General features: G+C 37.6%; 1 protein-coding gene across 2 annotated transcripts in view; it reads left to right on the plus strand.

The window, feature by feature from the left end:
• Positions 1-20,211, plus strand: part of SUCLG2 (succinate-CoA ligase GDP-forming subunit beta) — a 101,566-nt gene that overhangs the window by 46,899 nt on the left and 34,456 nt on the right. Inside the window, exons 3-9 of one of the 2 annotated variants that reach the window (XM_072347059.1) lie at positions 816-915; positions 1,016-1,106; positions 5,041-5,193; positions 6,234-6,323; positions 8,892-8,988; positions 13,979-14,140; positions 15,039-15,181. In XM_072347059.1, the coding sequence (XP_072203160.1) occupies positions 816-915; positions 1,016-1,106; positions 5,041-5,193; positions 6,234-6,323; positions 8,892-8,988; positions 13,979-14,140; positions 15,039-15,181 (836 nt within the window). The remainder of the gene's footprint in view (positions 1-815; positions 916-1,015; positions 1,107-5,040; positions 5,194-6,233; positions 6,324-8,891; positions 8,989-13,978; positions 14,141-15,038; positions 15,182-20,211) is intronic. The other variant, XM_072347060.1, reaches the window with a different exon arrangement.

The following is a 20,211-nucleotide window of genomic DNA, read 5'->3' on the forward strand; positions in this document are numbered from 1 at the left end:
ACATTTTGCAAAGTACCTGATAGTATTTTGGCTGCTGAGAGAAGTGTCAGTATTCTTTATTGATAAGCATTCCATAGCCACCCAGCTGACATTTGTGGTTCAAGAAGTGCTTTGGAGTTTGTCTGGGTTTTGGTTTGTTGTTTTCTTCTTCCCATTCTTCCTCTTCTAATAAGAAGGATGTGAAGATCCCTTCAGTCTGGAATGTGGATCTTATTGCAGTTAATTCTGTCTCTGTGTCTCCCTGCACTTTCTTGACACTGTTATACTCACATTACCACAGATTGAAATGATGTCTTGCCTCATGAACAGAATAACATGTTTTCACAGCTCGTGCCCTTGCTCTACGATTACCTGTCCTTTGGGGATGAAGATTTCTTCTTTTATGACCACATCCATAGCCTTGCCTACACGTACTCAGAGAAAGGACTGGAATTTATTATCCTTGATGAGCATTTTTGTTCTGCATTCAATACAAAATATGGCTTGATACATCCTTTAAAAAGGCCATGCTAGATTGTAAGCTGTCAAGTTGCGTGCTGGTAATACAGCTTGTTGTGCAGGTCATGTAGTATTGATAGCATGATTTTGGTCTAAATAATGATGTATTTATCCAGCTAATAGGTACTGTCTGTTTATTCTTCAACGTCTGATTGGTTTTTCTTTTTTGCCATGTGGCTTTACGAATGGTGAATTTAATTTCCTCTTATTGTTTGAGCTTCTCGATGTTTTTAAACAATCTAACCTGGAAATGCTTTTAAAACTTAAACTAACAAGCTCAGTAATTGGTAGAAGTGCATTATGTTTTTCTTTTACAGAGGCAAAGGAAATTGTTCTGAAGGCACAGATTCTGGCTGGAGGGAGAGGAAAAGGTACTTTCAACAGTGGATTGAAAGGAGGAGTCCATCTAACTAAAGAGTAAGACTTAAACATTGAGAAAGTATGCATAAACTGCTTCTAGCTATGTAGGTGTCTTTTAGTATCTTTCGATAAGCTAACCTTCTTCCTTTGTTTGTAGCCCTAAGACTGTCGAACAGCTTGCTAAACAGATGATTGGGTACAATCTGTCAACAAAGCAAACTCCAAAGGATGGTGTGAAAGTGAAAAAGGTAAGGCCTCTTGAAAATTGAGAACTGTTAAGCTGCGTTGTGTGTTAACACACTGGGGTGTATGTTGTAGATTTTTTTATCCCATTCCTTTACCAATCAATTTCTGTTCTTTTACTATTTCGCTGATGAAAGAAATGAAAACGATTACTCTTTCTTTGTGCACATGTGTTTAGTCTATCCATTTCAGTATACCTAGTAGTGGGAAAATAATTCCATTTTTGCTACCTGTAATGAGCAGAATCCTTTCTCATTGTTTCATCCTTCATCAGATGTGTACTTGATGCTGGTAGAACTCTGTATGATATAGTTCTATGTGCTCATTGACTTTCCACTGAAGGAAGCAATATATACCTGGTAATTTGCAGTATCATGGTCTTAATTCATTCACCACAAACTTTGGGAAGGAACGTGTCATTATGTGCTGGTCTAAATAACTGAAGCATAGATAGCACTGCAACAAGATTCACTTTTAGCTTGATGAAAGTCAGAAAATCCTAGCAATTCCATACCTAGTGTATTTATTTTGTCTTGTTTCATTTTACTGAGCAGAGTTCTTCAGACAGGTGTGTAGTTTAGACCCACACTGTATCTGATGCCAGGAGATAACTTGGCATCAGCTGAAAGGAACTGCAGCTCACTTTTTAATATATTGTGAACAGCTTGGTATTAGCATAGAAGGGGAACACTTGTCTGGAAAGCTGTCTAATGAGGGCTGCAGGAAAGTGCTCAGGTGATTCTTCTCTTGGGGAGCACAGACAGCAAATTGCCATTGCTACTGATAAGGTGTTGTTAAATACTAGATATTAAACAGACGGAACAGCATTAAGGTATGTTTGATAGAGATTTTGATAACACTAAGGATATAAAAAGGGTATATATATGTGTGTGTATATATATATATCTCATATAAAGGTGCTGTGCTTTGAAAAAGCAGCTTTCCTTTATAAATTATTTGATTCTATCATTTTCCATAGTTGAACTAATTAAAAATATATCAATACAGGACATTTCCTTCCTTTGTCTGAGCATAAGTCTGTTCTTTCAATTACATGTTCAGCTCTGACAAAGGAACTTCCAGTTTTTCTTTGAAATTAATAGAAATCAAAGGAAGGTCTGATTATTTATTATTTTCCAAACAGAAATTATGTTAAGATGCCAATTTACCATGTACAGAATAGCTACTGAATCAGAATATATGAAACTTAATGTGAAGTCTATGCTACTGAATTTCAGTGGTACAGGAATGTAGACTTGATAGCATATAGGATATAAGGAGCATTTCAGGAAATACTGCAAGCATTTTAACTGGATGCATGATAAATCCGTGCCACACTTTTCATGAGCAGAAGTGGATCATGTGTTGTCAGGCATTTTCCACTGATGATACAGTTGAATTTTTAAAGTCCTAGCCTAATTTGTACGTTTGTCACACGTCACTTTCTGCAAAGCAAACAGTGAGCTGGTGTCAAGGCAGGGAGTGGAAGTCACACAACTTCTAAATGTATTTGCAAGGGGAAAAGATCTTCTTTTTGTACAATTAGAGTAATATGGAACAGAAAGTGGATTTTTCAGCTTGCTCTCTCAGCCTGTGCAACTACTGCAGAATTTAAAGTGTTTGTGCATTTTCAGATAGATGTTCCTTAAATAAATAGCAGTCTCCTCAGTAACTTGGTAACTTGGAAGCTGTTTTGTAAGCTTACATAAAATCCTCTTGTGGCAGCTTGGAATTTGGAGAGTCTGGTTATCTGAGAAGCCAGTCTTTTCTTATCGTGACAACCTGAGAATTTGCTACCTGTGTTTTCTCCCCAAGCAATAACAGAATTAATGTTTTGAATATTTGATTCAGTATAAAAGAGCCATTACAGTTACACTCAGTAAAGTAGATGTGACTTATATTTTCAGGTGATGTTTTTAAGAAGGAAAACTTGAAGTTATCAGGAAGTTTTGGGGAAAAAATATTTTTCCCTAAGGCAGTTTTAAAATATAAACCAAATGTGGTAAACTAGCTAAAAATACTTTGCGTTCTTTGTCATAAGCAAAACAGGCAAAATATTAGATTTATTAATGGTTTGTATATACAATTGCACCAGTCTTAAGTGTTCATCGATGTGCTTGTTTTAGTTTTGTCATGTGAATGGTGGGTAGACAGTAACAAATAGTGCTTATAGACCCTGAGTGCCAGTTTACCTGCTTTTGGTTTGCATCGGACATGGAGGATGATGTAGGAAAGTAACTTTTTGCTGGGAGATGTGACACATTGCCTAATCTGACAACAATTGATATTGGCTGTTACAGAGTAGACAGACTAGCAGTAATTTGGTGAGGTAAGAGAAGTATCTGGTGATGTTGGCACTGTTAATTCACAGTGGTGAGGACAATCATTTGGATCTGAAGCAGCAGATCACAGATTTAATAGCCTAAATCCCACCTGCTGTGATGAAATTGTAGTCTGTAAGGCTCATGCTGATTTCTGACATGAGCCAAGCCTGGATCCTGAGGGCTCTGGAAGCTGAACTACTCCAGGAAGCTCCAGTAGGACCAGATGGTTTTGTTTGACTTGTGTCTAAAGCAGTTGACTCCAGTTTTTCAGATGCACTGATACAGGATATGTATGAAGGTGAAACTACACATGCAGGTAAAAGGTCTGATTGTAACAAATCCAGATGTTTTTGCTGCTAGGTTGATGAAAGGCTGCAGATAGCTGAGCTGTGTGTCTGACGTGGGCTTCTAGCATCCCCTTATAGAAGCCTTAAATAGGCAGATGCTTGTAAGAAACGTGGTATGGTAGTTTTCTGTATTCTTAGTTTGTCTCCTTTCCCTTAGTTTTCTTTAGTCTACTTTTGAACAGTTGGTAGTTTGAAGTATTGCTTTATGTTACCCTGTGTTACGTAAATAAAGCAAGGTAAAAGAAGGAAGCAAAATTACCATAAATAATTCTTTTTTCCAAGTCAAAAGAATAAAGAAATAGCATCTCTCCTTCCATTCTGACCACAGAGGGCTTCATTTAATTTTAATTAATTTCTTCTCTTACTTTTTTTTTTCCCCCTGTTTTGTTAAGATGTACAATCTGGCAGAAGGTAAGTACATTCTTTCTTATGTGCTCAAGAGTAGAATGTCAAAAAAGCAAGTACAGTGCAGTGCATCTTTCCTGTTTATAGTCCTTGAACTATTAAAACCCCAGGAATATTTCCTTGATGGAACATATCTCGCTGGGTAGACAGTTTTAATACTGCAGGTGTGTGGATTCCTTTTGTACTTCAGGAGTTTGAACTGCTGACTGATAGAATGAATTTCACCTTATGCTTCATTCAGAGTGATGATCTTTGTCTATGGTCATTTTTCAAAACCATCACCTGATAAACAGACCGTGTTAGAGAGACGCTGCCATTTACTCTTTTTAAATTATATTAATCTTAAAGAAATGTTTTCCACGATTTCTGCTGATTCCATTGAAAGATACAAAACAGTAGCTCTGCTAAAGAGAGCTATTGCCGGAAAGAGAAGCTGTAGGGAGAGTTGAAGTGCAAAGGTGACTGTTTAGCTTCCAAATTGACAAGCAAAATGGTAGAGCAGAGCCTCAGTCTTTGCGCTTGAGATTTTGGCACACGTTATAATCATAAGAACAATTGCTAATGATTGTATGCAGATGTGTTTATTTTTCTTGTTTTTCTTTTTTAAGATGAGGAACATTTGGGAGAATTTGGTATTCTTCTATCAGAACACAGAATTTTCTGAAACATTTTCCAAGCTGTAAAACTACTTAGTTTCTGAAATGACTTTTACGGATGCATCAAAAAGCCGAGATGCAGAAGATTTTAGAGCACTCTCTATGTTGATTCATAAAGGAAATAAAGCTGTGCTCAGATCAGATGGCACCAGCTCACTGGACCACCCAGAACTGTTCTGTTTTCTTCTCCCCTGTATTGTTTTTTAGGTGATGGTTGCAGAAGCACTGAATATTTCAAGGGAAACATACTTTGCAATCTTGATGGACAGAGCCTGCAATGGACCTGTAATGGTTGGCAGTCCACAGGGTGGTGTTGACATAGAGGAAGTCGCAGTTACTAGCCCGGAACTTATCTTTAAGGTATTGAAATAGTATTTTAGATCCAGTTTTTTCTTATTAGTTATCAGAAATAAAATATCATATTTTTTTCCTTTTTAATTCAATCATGCCACTTCCAAATACGGAAAGAAGATAGCAAGAACCAGAGATTGCATTTCACTAAATAAGGGGCTGAACCTACCATCTAGTAAATAAAGTGTGCATAACATTTGATTTATGTCAGCATTTGTGTCTGCAGCTTGATTATGATTAGATTAGATGATGATGTAGGTCTTTTCCAACCTTGCGATTCTATGATTCTGTGATTCTAAAAGCGTGAATTTGGCTGTTACGTGATATGTTGAATTTGACATATGAAATGTTTTCTGAGTGAGTCGTTGCCTTGCTTTCAGGAAGGTACACAGTTCTTTCACAAGTGGGTCATGGCCAATATGATCATTTTGCTGTGTTTTTTCCTAATTGAGAGTTGTTAATTATTTCTTACTACCTGGATGACTTTTGCATTTGCAATACAACTGATGTAATTGCTTTCGTAACGTTGATAACATTTAAGTATATTTTTTTGATGTTACTGAGGCATGATAATGAGTACTGAAGCTGCTCATCTGGGAAAATAATTGATACAAACACGTATAATTATGCGAAAAAATTATAGAAATATTTAATGTATATTTTGAAATTACATAAACTCTACAGTGTTACTGGGCAGTGACACCATCGCTTTGAAAATATTCCAGAAGATGTCATAAAAATTAACAGACTAAATATTCGTCAACGCCATCTGTACAGTAATTAAAAGTGAAAACTGGTGTCACATTGTCTTGTCAGCATGCCACTCTGAAGATTTACATATTTTTTTGGAAGGACTGTTTCATAGATAGTGTGGTAATTATAACATACCCTATAGGCAGCTGCTATAGCCTCAGTCTCAGAGAAACTTTGGCAAACAGCCACATTTTAATTACCAATTTGCAAATATATACTAAGTGTTTTCCTTTTGAAGTTATAAATCTCCATTCCAACAGAATATTTAGTTATATTTATGCATGTCGTTGTTACAGGAAGAAATAGATATTTTCGAAGGCGTACAAGATCATCAGGCATTGCAGATGGCAAAAAATTTGGGATTCAAAGGACCTCTGCAACAGCAGGTGACTTGACTCTGCTTCCTCAGTTTTTACTGATGACATTTTAGCTAAGCTATATGGTGAATGATTTCCAAGTGGACACGAGAGGCTAAGTTTCTATTAGATCGAGATCATTTTGACATTTTAGATTCTAAATTGCACCCATACTTGTCATCAGGACTTGGCAATTTGAATAAGGTCCTTGTTGTTCCAAACTGTAAATACTTGGTCTTAGAAGCAATTGATGACAAGCTGTTACACCGTGTGAAATTCTTTTAATTCCGCTGGAATGCTATTAGAGCTTATTGAATAACATGGGCACTTTTTTGGAAGACCTTTCCCTTAACATGAGGAAAAGTAGAAGCTTATCTTTTTGTGTTACTGAAACCTTTTTTATTACTTGAACTCAAACTTAAGCTGGACGGCTAGGAGCTTGTTGTATTTTCAATATCTTTTTTTCCTTGTATTTACTGGAATTCAACACAAGACACAAGGACTCAAGAATTTTGACTTTATCATTTTGCAGAGAAGAAAAAACTGGTTTAGTTTAACATTGATAACTGTAAGACAGATACAATATTAAGCTGCTTTTGCCCGTTTTTTTCCCGTAGTATCAAACTGTCATTTTTATAGAACTCTTATTTTTAATTCAGCGGTTTTAATTATTTTCTATCCCAACTGTGCAATTAACAAATGCATAACCATTAAGTTGATTAACACACATTTGAAGAGTTGGCTGTATGTTTAATGAGGAGGAATGATTCTGTAGAACCTTTCAACCCTTGAAGAGTTCTAGTACTTAATAATTAACAACTATACATGGACTTCTCAACATTACATTTAACTAATGCTGCAGTGCATGCATTTCTTTGTGCTATCAGCTCCTCAAAGGAATTCACTGAATTGAAGGGACATAGGTTGTATTCAGATGAATCCTAGTGTTTACTTATGCATTCAGTACTTCAAGGTTGGGATTTTATGCTTTGCCTTGCAGAGGCTTGAAAGAGGGAAATGGTGACATTAAGTTCCCTGATTCAGAGAGGTGCTGAGAGGTAGAAAAGCCCTTAATAAACTTAAGCAATTCTGGTGATGTGCCGGCACAAAATGCACTTCTTAAAAGAGTCTTAGGTGTGTTAGTCAGAAGGGATGTCTGGAGATCAGCTAGTCTGTTCTCCAGCTCAAAATGGGGCCATGGCAAACATGAGATCTTATCAGCTGTGACTTTGACTAGCCAAGCCTTGACAGCCTCCAAGTCAAAGGTTCCCTGACCACACTGGTCACCGTTCTCCAGTGTTGTAGAAGCTTTCTATTGAAAAGTATTGGTTTTCTTTTGTTTTTCACAGTATTCAATTTGAACCTTCCCAAGCCACAGCTTATGGTTGTTGTGCTTTTTTTTGTATTGTCTGCCCCTGGTAAAAAGTGTTCAGTTCCACCATCTTTGTTCTTCACAGCAGTCATAGTCTGCTATTACACTGATCCTCCACATCCTCATCACCAGAGTAATGAAGCCCAGCTCCTCAGCCTCTCATTGCAGGTTATGTGCTGACCAAGAACAATTTTGGAAGCCTTTTTACTGAACTCTGTCCAAAACTGGACATAATGCTTTGAGGTGTAGCCTTATCATCAGTGAGAAGAGGGGGACAGGGTTGTCCCTCAACCTGCAGATCACATTCCTCCTGATGCATGGCACCACTGGGGTTGAGACTTTCTGACTGAAATGTTTTCTCTTGCGCATGAAGTCATGGGAGAAAACTGACTTCTCATTTGCTTATTATGAGAGGTCCCAAATGTTTTTGGTTTGTATTCTTCAGTTAAATGATCAGTAATGAAGGAACAAATTTGAAGAGTTCTTTATTAGTGTACTTCTTCATCTGCAGACTCATTTCAGCTAATAGCTTGTTGCTGTGTAATGAACCAAAGGGTGTTTTTTTTTTTTAATGCAAGTTTGTGTTGCTGTTGTCAAAGACTAAGCTGTTCTTTTAATGGAAGAATGTCATATGGACAAATAGCTTGGTAGTTAGTAGACAGTGGCAATACTTTGACCCCAGAAGTAGTCACAGAGAGAGGTGGTGAGAAGCAATAAAGAATAAGCATATCTGTTAGGGAATAAACAAGCATACTTCTGATATAATTTCATGAAAACATTTGAGAGTGATGTGGGAAGGAGAAATGCTTATTGTTTCTAAAGATGCTTATATACACGTACTGCTTTATGGATTCTGAATTCAGGCTGATTAACGTGCATGCAACTTAGATCTCAGCGTACTGGAGAATGTGTCATTATGAACTGTTAGGCACTTTTGAAATTAAAATTGTACGTACTAATCATGCTGTTTATTTCATAGGAAAATCTTGTTCGTGTAGTCTTTAAATGCACATTTACTAAGTGTTATGCAGCATCATAATGCTACTTTATAGCTATTTTAGGTAGTATTTATATTTATAATTAAAACAGAAATAAAAGCCATAATTATCTACAGCCAGCGTGCAATTTAACACATTAAAAATAATCAATATCAGCTTACTTCTGCCTTGAAAGCATTAACTTTTATTTTTCTGTGCAGTAATTGTGAATCTCTTGATCAAATTTAGGCAGCAGATCAAATTAAGAAGCTTTATAATCTTTTCTTGAAAATTGATGCCACTCAGGTTGAAGTGAATCCCTTTGGTGAAACTCCAGAAGGGCAAGGTAAGAAACGAATGAATGTGTTAGAACTCTTTGTTTATGCAAACTATAAATTAAATTGCATGGAAGATGGTGGCAGCAGCTTTGCATTAATTTCATTTTGCAATGTAATTTAAGCAATATTCATAAACATTCCCACAGCAGATTTTACATTTCAATATCTTTTGTTATTTAATTCAAATAATGGAAGTATCAGCTTCTACATGTTATGCATGATGAGAGACAGCAATGTTTTTTGCTCTTTTTGTACAAAAGGTTTTTTCTTTTTATTTTGCTTTACTGTTAATACTGCTGGAATTACTGAGATTGTGGGGGAAAAAAACTAGGTTAATTTAGGTTTATAAACTTATAGGAGAGTGAAAATTCTAAGTGCTTGACTCCACAACCAACCAGAGAACAGGAGAAATTCCAGCTGAAACTATTACGTGCTTTGGGAATAAAAAAGGTAATTGATCTGCTCTCATCTGGAATGTATGTCCAAGAAGGTGGAGTAGGGTAAACAAAAGGAACTGATTTAGCTTTCATGTTGTTCTGCAGGTTGGTTTTCCAGTTAGCTTGGCCAAAGGCAGAGAGAAGAGGAATTAAAGAGGCAATCTTATATATTTAAGTACAGTGAGGCTGATCCCATTAGATCCAAGTTACTACCCTGCTAGCGATGTCCTAGAGGAGGCCTTGCCTAAAGTGTAATAGTGTGAGATTTGAGAGAAGTCTTTGATATTGGGAAGTGGTAGTGGGTATTTCCTGGGTATTCTAGTGTTCTTCAGTGGGGTTTTAAGACAGACAATTCCAGCTTTTCACAAGCTTTCGAGAATACACCTACAGATTAAAGTGGAAGTCATAAAAGGAGAGAACTTTGGCCCATTTTTTGAGACACTGGGAATGTAGCTGGTGGCTTTTCTGGGAACTTTTGTAAAAAAGTCACTGCTTTGTCCGATAAGACTGTGAGCTCCTTGCAGAAGTCAGAAACAACTAAAAAAATTAGTGCTTTTAAAGTACTTTTTGTGCCTACAGCTGGTTTGTAAATTGAACAGCTTTTCATTAAAAATCCATGGCTTTGGCTCAGTTGGTCAGGAATTCAGAAGCTGAATTGTGGCTAGAAAGAATGTCATTCTTCCAATCTTCTGACCTCGATTTTCCATTTTTATGAACAAACCAAATGCGAACAAACTGGCAGAGAAATTTCCATAGTTGAACACGACAATTCTGCTAATTGTGAACTCTAAAAGATTTCAAACAAATTCCCCCAAAATTTCATCTCAAACGGTGCTACATTCTGTCATAAATGCGCCCCTTCAGTGTGTTAATGTGACGTATTTAAAATAAATACAATGAAGAAATGCTGTGTTTATATCTGAGGGTAATTCGGTGATGATGGTAATAGTGATCAGAAGTGTGTCCAGGTTGCTTTTCATGGTGTTTTATTTTTTGACTTAATGAACTGAAGTGAGATTGAACTAAGATAGAAGGAAGTACTGCTGAAGTGCATGAGTTGTGCTTTGATAGCAGAACTGTTTAAACTCCCATTGTTTTTTGGTGTTCTTGCCACCATAACCCTTTACCTCCCCAGGTGGGTTTTACACTTTGAGGATTATTTTCACTGAGCACTTTAACTGTCATTGAGAATCTTTTGCAGCCATGTGTGCTGAGATTTCCAGCTCATTTGAGGTACCATAATAATGTGCAAATTGAATCAATAGTTGCTGCATTGTAAACCTCACTCAACTTGATAAATGGAAGTCAAATTCTTAGCAACTAATTCTAACTCCATTGGTTCTTGGCCTATTTATGAAGTGTGTACTGGGGGAGAAACAAAAAGCCTTGCTGTCAACCAGTACAGCTCTTTTGTACAGGCTCTATTTTAAATAGAAATGGAAAAGAATGCCTTTAGAGCTCTATAGGTTATTTGCTTTACCCCACTGTTCATATAGATCCATTGGCCTCATTAGAACCATCTGGAAATGAGGTTTTTGTGTTGCACAGTGAAGTTATAGAACAACAATGAAGTGGTAGCTTGTAAAATGAGTGATCTGGAATTTTCTGGTTCTTGCAGTGTGCACAGGTGACATTTTTGACTTTCTGAAGTTGAATAATTCAAATGAAAAGAAAATGAACAGAGGTACTGGAATATTCCAGCAGGTTATGAAGGTCACTTTAATACAGATTTACTGGCATGTTTGTTTGGTATAACTGATGTACTTATGTAGTACGTTTTCTGGGTTTAAGATAATTGATGTTGATAAAAATGTAAAGTACGTATTTATATACTTTCTTCTAAAAATTGGTTGAACAGATGATAACTGTGTTGTTTTGGCAGAGGAAAGAACTAGATCCCCTATTCAGTACATGCATCATCTCAGCAGAAAGATCTTGAAGTACGTCTTGGATAATAGTGATCACTGTGGACAAGTGAAGGGCAAAAATTGTGTTGTCAAGTAACCAAAGAAAGGGATTTTATTTAGGTGCTGAGGATGTGTTTGGCCAACAAAGAAAGGAAATCTGGGAGAAATATAGGGCAAGTGAAGGAAGAGATGGTTGGAAATGAGAGAAGACAAAACTGCCGGATCTAAAAGCTGATGTACAGGACCGTGGTGGCAGTAGCTTTGCACCCTTGCTGGAGGCCTTGGGGGTGGAGGGTAGGGTTGTTATTTTGCACTCTTTGAGGCAGCACTGTGCAAAAAACAAATGGATTTGGCCAAGTTACAGTAATGATTTAGGCACAATTTGAAGGATGCTAAGCGTTTTCCTATGGCTTTCATCCTTTTCTCCAAGGTTTCTCTCTATGCATTTTGCATCCAGGAAACTGAGGAGCAGCAGAAACATAGCAGGCTTCAAGCTGTGGAAGCTGCATTGCTGGCAGACATACACACATACTGACCTGCATTCATTTATTTATTTTTTCTGCTAGCAGTTTCTCCATTTGAAATGTCTTAAGAATAAAGATAAAACAAATGGAAGAACCATTGAGCAGCTTAAAGCAGTTATTTCTAATGAAATATAAGTCTGCATGCGAAGAGCATTATTCCTGTCAAAGCAGTGGTTAAGATGGATTTATTTCTTGCTGCGTTTTGTGTTTTTCACTTGTGTGAATTTCCATTAGAAAATACATTATCTTATGTGCTTCCTTTTGTTTAATTCTGCATCAAATTCTTTTTGTTAGCGCTCCTGGGTCAAAAGCCTGTAACTGCCAGGGTTTTTTGGTTTGTTTGTTCTCAGTGTAAGCTGCTGAATTGGCAGATGACATAAATCCTATACTGCTATACAAAAACAACAGAAATACTCCATAAATGTGTTGGAGCTTTTTTATATATTTGTTCAGAAGAAAAATTCATTTCTAAAATCTGTCATGCATGCAACAATGTGCTTTTGATGGTGAAAATGGTTTGATAAATATTATGAAGTGGTTGTTGGTTTTTTTTGCTATTTTGTACAGCACAACCTTTGTTAAAGATGAGTTTTCTTTAGAAATGAGGTTCTATTACTGTGTCATTGAGGATGTTCATATCTAAGGCAAGCTTAGAGCTCTGAGGACTTAGAGCACGTTTAGTCTAGTTTTGAGGGTTTTCTGTTTAGAACAATTGAAGGAACTGAAGGCTTGAAGAGGAAAAGTGGCACAGGTCTCAGTTTGTTGTTAACAAAAAATAGGCTTAAGGTATTTCTCCTTTTGGCAGTTTCCCACATGATGAGTCATGAGGTCGGATCTGGGCTCTCAACAGAGAATTATTACTTGTGAAAATTTGTGAACGGTTTTCTAAAACGGAAGTTTCTGAAATGAAATTAGATCCTGTTTTAATTTAATCTGGTATTTGGTTACAAGTCCAAGGTATTGGGTAAACAAAACAAAAAATTAAACACAGAAAAGCGATCCAATAATAAAAACCAACCCACCAACAAGAAATTGAAAACAAGAAAAGCCAAAACGCAAGTCGAGCAATTAAATGGGTTTGTTTTCTGCTTGCCGTGGTATTTTCCTCCAAGCTAAATAGTTATATTCTTCTACTCAAACTGTATTGTGTTTAGATATCTTTATTGATGGGTAGCCGTATCCAATTGTCTACTTGTTATTGGCTTCTAAATGCATAGATGTACAGTGCTTGTGAGTAGATGTGTGTGTACCGTACGTGTATGTCAAAGCAATAAGAATCAAAGGAGAATGGAAGGGTGCTAGAAATTTCTGGATGCAACACCTAAATGCTTGTAAACCTGGCTGGTTTGCTTTGAGAAATCAGATATGCTGCAGTCAGTAATTATCTGGAGTTGGTACAACCAAGATCATGGAAATTGTAAAATGATAAGTATATGGTCTTATGTATCTACTTAGAACACTTAAATTTAATGAGGTATTTGCCCATTCAAACCCATAAACGAGTTAGTGAATAGGCAAAAGAACAGTTTCTCTACATGCATTTCTATTGCTGTCTGATTTTACATGATTCTTATGTTTGCTAGCTAGTTTATTTAATATAGTCAAGGATAGCTGTTTTTTTTTTGCAACCATAGAAAATGTTAGCATAAAAATCATGTTTTGATCATGTTTAAAGTTAGTTCATTGTTTAAAGTTAGTTCAGTTTAGATCTTCAGGGAAATAAGGTGTGTATAGATGGTGATATTAAAATTCAAATAATTCAAAAATTAAAAAAAAAAAAAAATTGAGTTCAAACAAGTGTTAGTATTTGCTTGGAATCAATAGCCTGTTATCGGTTAAGAGCATAGACAGCCTTATGAAATTGCTGCAGATTGAAAACCTTCCTTTGTAACTTCATTCTGTTTAAAGCAAACACAAAAGATCATGCCATAACAAAAGCACATGACTGCGTAGTATGGAGGCCCTTGTACTTTCTCCCAGTATTTTTCTACTAGACTCAATGCAGGAACTTCAGCACCAAACCATAATGGAAGTCTGTCCTGTAGTACTCAGCAATGGTAGTATTTCAGAAGCTCTGTCTAACTGTACTCTCTAAATTGCCTATATGTTGTTTTATGTTTTTTTCTTCAGTTGTTTGCTTTGATGCCAAGATAAACTTTGATGACAATGCAGAATTTAGGCAAAAAGAAATATTTGCCATGGATGACAAGTCTGAAAATGAGCCCATAGAGAATGAAGCTGCCAAATATGACTTAAAATATATAGGACTGGATGGAAATATTGCTTGCTTCGGTAAGAACAAATAAATCCAAAAGGCATTTGAAGACATTCATGTTTGTTCAGTGTAGACTTTGTTTACATTCCGATGCTCAATTCACCCTTGAGAATATTTCTAGCAGAAATGAAACTGAAATTGTGTGGAAGTTGCGCTGAGGTCTGCAGCAGGCAGACAGGATGTGTGATGTGTTGGGGACAAGGGGAACTGAACAGGGAGCTGGTGGGTCTTCTCTGTTTTCAGTGAGATTTTAATCTCAATATAAAAGAGAATTGTCAACACTTCTTTAATTTTTATTATTGCTATTGCTATCTAGTATTGCATGTTTCTGTTAAATTCCTGATGATATGGAAGTCTTATTTTATCCATTGGGGAAACATACTGGGGACAAATAATTCTCATCTACTGTCACTAGCTTAGAGGATATTTGTGCCCATGGCACTGCTTCCAGACTGGTGCAGACACAAAGCAGAAGACAGTTTTAAGGCATGTCTAGTACTTGTCACAAAATGTAGTTGTTTGCTTCACAGTAATACTAAGCATTATCTCTTGCTGCCATAATGGAGGGAGAGGAGCTCGTATTGGGATCCCTGTTCTTGAAAGTTTCTTGTTTGGTTGGTTTTTTTTCTTCAAATTTCTACAACTTCCATTCCTATGCTGTTATGTGCCTAAGGGAAAGGGCATAAATAAGTCACATAATTGATAAAATCATAAAGAAAACAACATGTTGGTATATGTGTACCTGATTTTAAACAGCATGTTGCTATGGATATCCTTGAATAGGTACCCACTTCCATGGATAACTTGAATAGGTACTGATCTGTTGAGCTGTATTTATGGAATATGTTGGGCCATGTTAATGTGGTTGCGCTGGTGCCTTTATCCTTTTCACACATCGCATGTTTCCAATTACAGTGAATGGAGCTGGTCTTGCAATGGCAACTTGTGATATTATATCTCTGAATGGAGGAAAACCAGCCAACTTCCTGGATCTGGGAGGAGGTGTGAAAGAAGCACAGGTGTATCAAGCATTTAAACTGCTGACTGCTGACCCAAAGGTAAGAAATAAATAATAAGAAGCTCAGCACTGGTTTTGGTTAGGAAGCTCTCCTGTGCCCTGCTATGTTCCAGAGCTACAAATAGTATGCTGAAAATACAGTTAATAGCATGAACACAGGGGATGAATTTGTGGAGAGGCTGTTTCTAACAGTGTTGTGCCACACTGAGCGAGAAGGAAAATTTGATTTAAGCAGATAGTGAATTGTAAAAATTGATTTGTGCACTTTTAAGCATGGAGGGATCTCCTGCTCTGTGTGAATGAAGGCAGCCATCTGATCCTGGTGCACTCTTAACGCTTTTTGCATGAGATGAAGGTGCAGTTGCTCTTTCCTTAAACAACAGGAGAAGACTTTAACCGGTGTGTGTTGAGCAGAAGCTATTTCCAGAGATGCATTTTAGCATGCTGAGGTTATTGGTGCCCTTTTGCAGACAGAAGCAGAATAGCTGGTGAGAGGCTATTGATCAGACATTGGCACTGGAGCAGTGCCAGCCAGCCTTGCCAACAGAGAGTTGTGCTTTTCTTTGTCAAAACCTACACTGCTGTAGATTTTTCTCTTGCTCAGGAAGATCTCTAAAGGGCTTTGATCATCATATCCATTTTCTGCACCTGAGCGTCTCCACTGAAGTCCCAATTTCAGCATTTTTCTTCTTTTTGTGGATCTGGCTCTTTTTTTCTTTTTTCTTTTAAATTCTTCCTTCGTCTCCTTCCCTTTTCCTTACTTTCATTGTATGCTATCAAACCATCTAAATGTCACCTTCCTGTGAAAATTACATCACTGTGACTATATACCCTGGGCAGCAGTAAGCAACAAAATGTGATTTTTCAGATAGAAAAGGTTTGCAGCAGTCGTTCAAGGCAAAAATCAGGAAGAAAATCAGCAGTACAAAATAAGCACATGTAGGCTTTATGTTGTAAACCCTTAGCAGCTGCAATTCTTAATATTTTTAAGGCATATGCAGTACCTGGATGCCTCAACTATTAGAGTCATCAACAAGATTTGAAACGCTTCACCTGCATCTTTTTCCACTCTCATAGACCTGGGTAGTGCTGACTCTTTGTTTGTGGAGGTCTAGGTTTATGTTGTTCCCAATACCCTCAGTAAGAGAACCTGTTGTCTTACTCTAGTTAGTAATGTATCTAAAAGACCATGGACTTGAAGAAGTAGAGAAGCAGGTTATCTTGTGTAGGATGGAAGGGAAATGGGACTTGGATCCATGGTAGAGAATATGATAGCTTCCTTCATTGTCTGATGCTAGTAGATACTGATATACTTGTGTGTATTTGTGTCAGTTTTAGGTATTCTCAGGACATCGTCAACAGATTTGTTTGTGTTTGTTCAGTGCCTGCTTAGCGTGATGATGAAGATTTGTCTGAGATGTAATTTAGTTCTGAAACTTGTGTTAGTGGTGGAGAAGCAGGTGCGGTGAAGGTTTAAATGCACAGATTACCTTATGATTATCACTATGCTAATACATTTTTCTGTCTGCTGCAGCGCAAGCAGCAGGTACTAATTTTGGTGACGAAAACTGAGTTTAAGCCATCATGAATCAAAAAGGCATTTCAGTAGCTCTCAGCTGCACTGCATCTGCATACCCAATGTTGGCTTGTAAATCCCTAACCACCTTCCATTCTATGTTACCTTACTCAGCACTACCAGTGATAACCCAGTACATAATGGGAGACTGTAGCAGCTCTGGCAGTTACAGATTACAATTACAGTTACCTCAAAGCTCTTGTAGCTTTTCTTACTGCTCTGCAGTTGAATGCATTTCCTTTCTCCATCTGTGTTTGTTAATTCATTCAATTATCTTCTTTAACTCTTTCTTTTCTTGAGACTGGAAATCTAATGTTACCTAAGACACGAAGTTGTCTAACGTAGCATTCACAGTTTGGTCAATAATTTGGTCAGTAATTTCCCTGCAACCTTTAACCCAATTCACACCTTATTTGAGAATATAAGAACTTGCTCTTAGGAACTCTGAAGCCAGTTAATCCTTGTTCAAAAACATGGGGCTTCTGAGGAGTGAATAAAACTGTCTGTAGGGCATCAATGTGACTGGTTGTGCTGAAATATGGCACTGGCAGTGTTAAGGACACTGCAAGAAAAGAAATCTTCCAGAAGAAAATATTCAGCTGCACTTTCCAGGAGATTTCTTTTCCTTTCTCTTGCTGGCTTTAAAATGTCTGTATTATATTAAATACATGTGTGTCTGTGTGTGCCACCATTCCATTTAGTAAAACTGGGGATATTGTGTGTGAGGGGAAAAACGATCTTTGCTGGTTTGCTGTTGGTTGAATCTACCTGCTGTCAGTGTTTATAATCCTTTAAAAAAGAAGAGGGGGGAAAAAAAAGTTGTTTGCTGCAAAAGGTTATGCAGTGGCTTTTGGGTGGAAATGCTGTCTTTGGAGTCAGTGACCCTTTTATGCTCCGCTGGTCTTGTTTGCAGTCTGCCATATCCAATACTTCCTAGGTCGGGCAGGTCATTGCTATGGCTCTGAATTCCCTTCTTTTCACAATTTAAATTCCAGGCTTTTTTTCCTTCTGCCTGCCTTGTTTCTCTGAGTTTGTTCAGTGTGTCTGCTTGGCAGAAGGAAATGTCACCCTTCTTTTCCATAACAAAAGTGGGGAAGAGAGCTTGATTCTGGGAGCTGGAGCTACTGAACCTTCTTGTTCTTCTTTGGCCATGTAGAAGCACATAGAAGAGCATTTAACTTAAGTATTTCAGGCACTGAGTGTTGCCTGGCCCCTCCCTGCATGTATGAAGCAGTGGTACAGCTGTTCTTGCTGAGGTCCCCATCTTTAAGCATTCTCACACGCTTTGCTCATTTTTATTCACGGTGAAGATATAGACTGCCTCTTTGTAGCATCCCATGCTTTTCAGCTAAAGATGTAAATGTGGTCTTGTCAATAAATTTGCTGTCTGGGACACTGCAGCTCTGTGATCATCTCAGCCCTCTGATTTGCTATGGAGCAGCCCACGAAGCTGATGTTTCTAAATTACCCACAAGTTTTTTGTCAACCTTTTAGTACTCACTGCAGAGAGTTTTGAATGTCATAAGTTTGAAAACCTCAGCGAGAGCCCATAGTACGTAGGCTCTTAGTAGGGAGAAGTTAGAAGCATTTCATCTACAACCCTAGACAGTCTTTTCCTCTGCCTTTCCCTCTCATACTTTCATAACAATAAATGTAATATTGTGTAGGTTACTGGTGTAGGAGAGTTTCTCATTAATGCTTGCATAAATTCTATGTATGCTTCAAATACGTGACCGAGCTGTGCAGTCTTTTCTCATGTTTTTGGTGGCACACCGTGCCTCTCCCTAACAGACACTAAAATGCATAGATGTAAGCTGTGGAAGGTTTGTCGTGCCATTGACTGGTTGAACATACTGATTGATTCCTAACAGAAAGTAACACTGAAATACAGGAGCTCAAAGGCTGAAGTTGTTTGGTTTGTGGTGGTTTTTTTTGGCTCCTGTCCTTGGTGGTGCTACAAAAGGTTTATCAAATCAATTGCTGTTAACAAGTGTTTGCTTGCCATATAGGCAAAAAACTCCTGACAGATTGACAGACGTTTATCTGGAAAAAATGCTCTGTATTGACATCTGGTAACTGGTATCCAGGGAATAATTAATATCAAGCACACACAAAACTTTTGATTTCCCTGTAGCCATTCCTTGCTCCAAATTCAGATTATTGTTTACTCAATGTGGAATGTGTGTTCTTACTCCTGTCACTTTGCTTTGCTGTTTGCTTATGTCAGATGCATCTCTTTGTCCATTTCGGTGATGGGAGAAGTAACAGCACTGATGTGCCTAGCTGTTAAGTGGCAATGTGTGAAGCAGAAGTCTCAGGGCTTTTATTTTCCAGAGTGAAGAGAATTCTGAAGGAAGGTATCATTAAATCATAATTTTGCAATTCAGTTGTTTTCCAGCTGTGCTTGGTGTGAAAATAATACTGCTTATCCATCCTTATTATATAAGATATTTTTATGACTGGTTTATCCATTTGGCTTGAGGGATTTTTGGTATTACTTTTCTTAACGCTACAGTCCGTTATGTGGCAACAGAAGGCATAACTCTCTACGAAGACAAAAGCTTTGTGATACTCTTTTCTCATATTTCAGAAATAAAAGGAAAAAAATAGCTGCCTTTTGTAATGGGTTTTATTGTCCTTTTGGTTGAACTAATTCAGAACTAATTGAGTGAACTTGTTCGGTTTAGACAGTTTAGAACATCTGGAAGCGTTCAGGCAATTTGAAGTACAGTGACTTTGCTGGGACGATTCTGGGCTCTTTGCTCTTACTCTGCAACTTGAATCAAAGACTGGCTCCCAGTTTTAGGGGAAAAGCGTCTTTTGAGTATGGCTTCCAACTGCACTTGACTATAGAGCAGAGGATTTTGTCCTGGAAGTCATGCAAAAAATCTGTCTCATTCAGTGAATCTGTGCCTAGTGTTTATCTGTAGTGTTACAAACGTGAGCCAAAAAGGAGGTTTTGGCAGTGAATTTTTTCTTCCTACGGGCTGCCAGGTGCTTATTGTGTTCTCAACTAATTATTCCATGCAGTAGGTATAATCTAGGACTGTCTTGGAGGTGAGCAGAGAGACTGCAGGAAGAAGAGGGGAATGAATGCTATGAATACTATCATAGGGGCATACCTGATCCAGGGTTGGGCACTGAGACATTGTAATCACAGCAAGTAAGAATAACACCAGCAGTCAAGTTGTGAGTGCAGACAGCTTGCACAGCTGTTTAATGGGATCTGCAGAATGTCTGTTGCAATATTTGTCATGCCAGTCAGTCAAGACTGTCAAGTCTGTCTTATTTATGATGAGTTGCAGCTTGAGCATCAAAGGCAACATCCAGAAATGGAAAAGCAACAAATAACTTGATTTTCTTCTTGGGTTGCCTTTGTCTTTTGATGAGAGTGGTTGTTATTGTTGTCAGTTCTGGTACTTTTGTGTGGAGTGAGAGGAAGGTGCACTGGGGAGTGGGGATGTAGGCTATTAAGTTTTAAAAGTCAAATAGGG

This window comes from Excalfactoria chinensis, chromosome 12, assembly GCF_039878825.1.
Source record: "Excalfactoria chinensis isolate bCotChi1 chromosome 12, bCotChi1.hap2, whole genome shotgun sequence".
NCBI lineage: Eukaryota > Metazoa > Chordata > Aves > Galliformes > Phasianidae > Excalfactoria > Excalfactoria chinensis.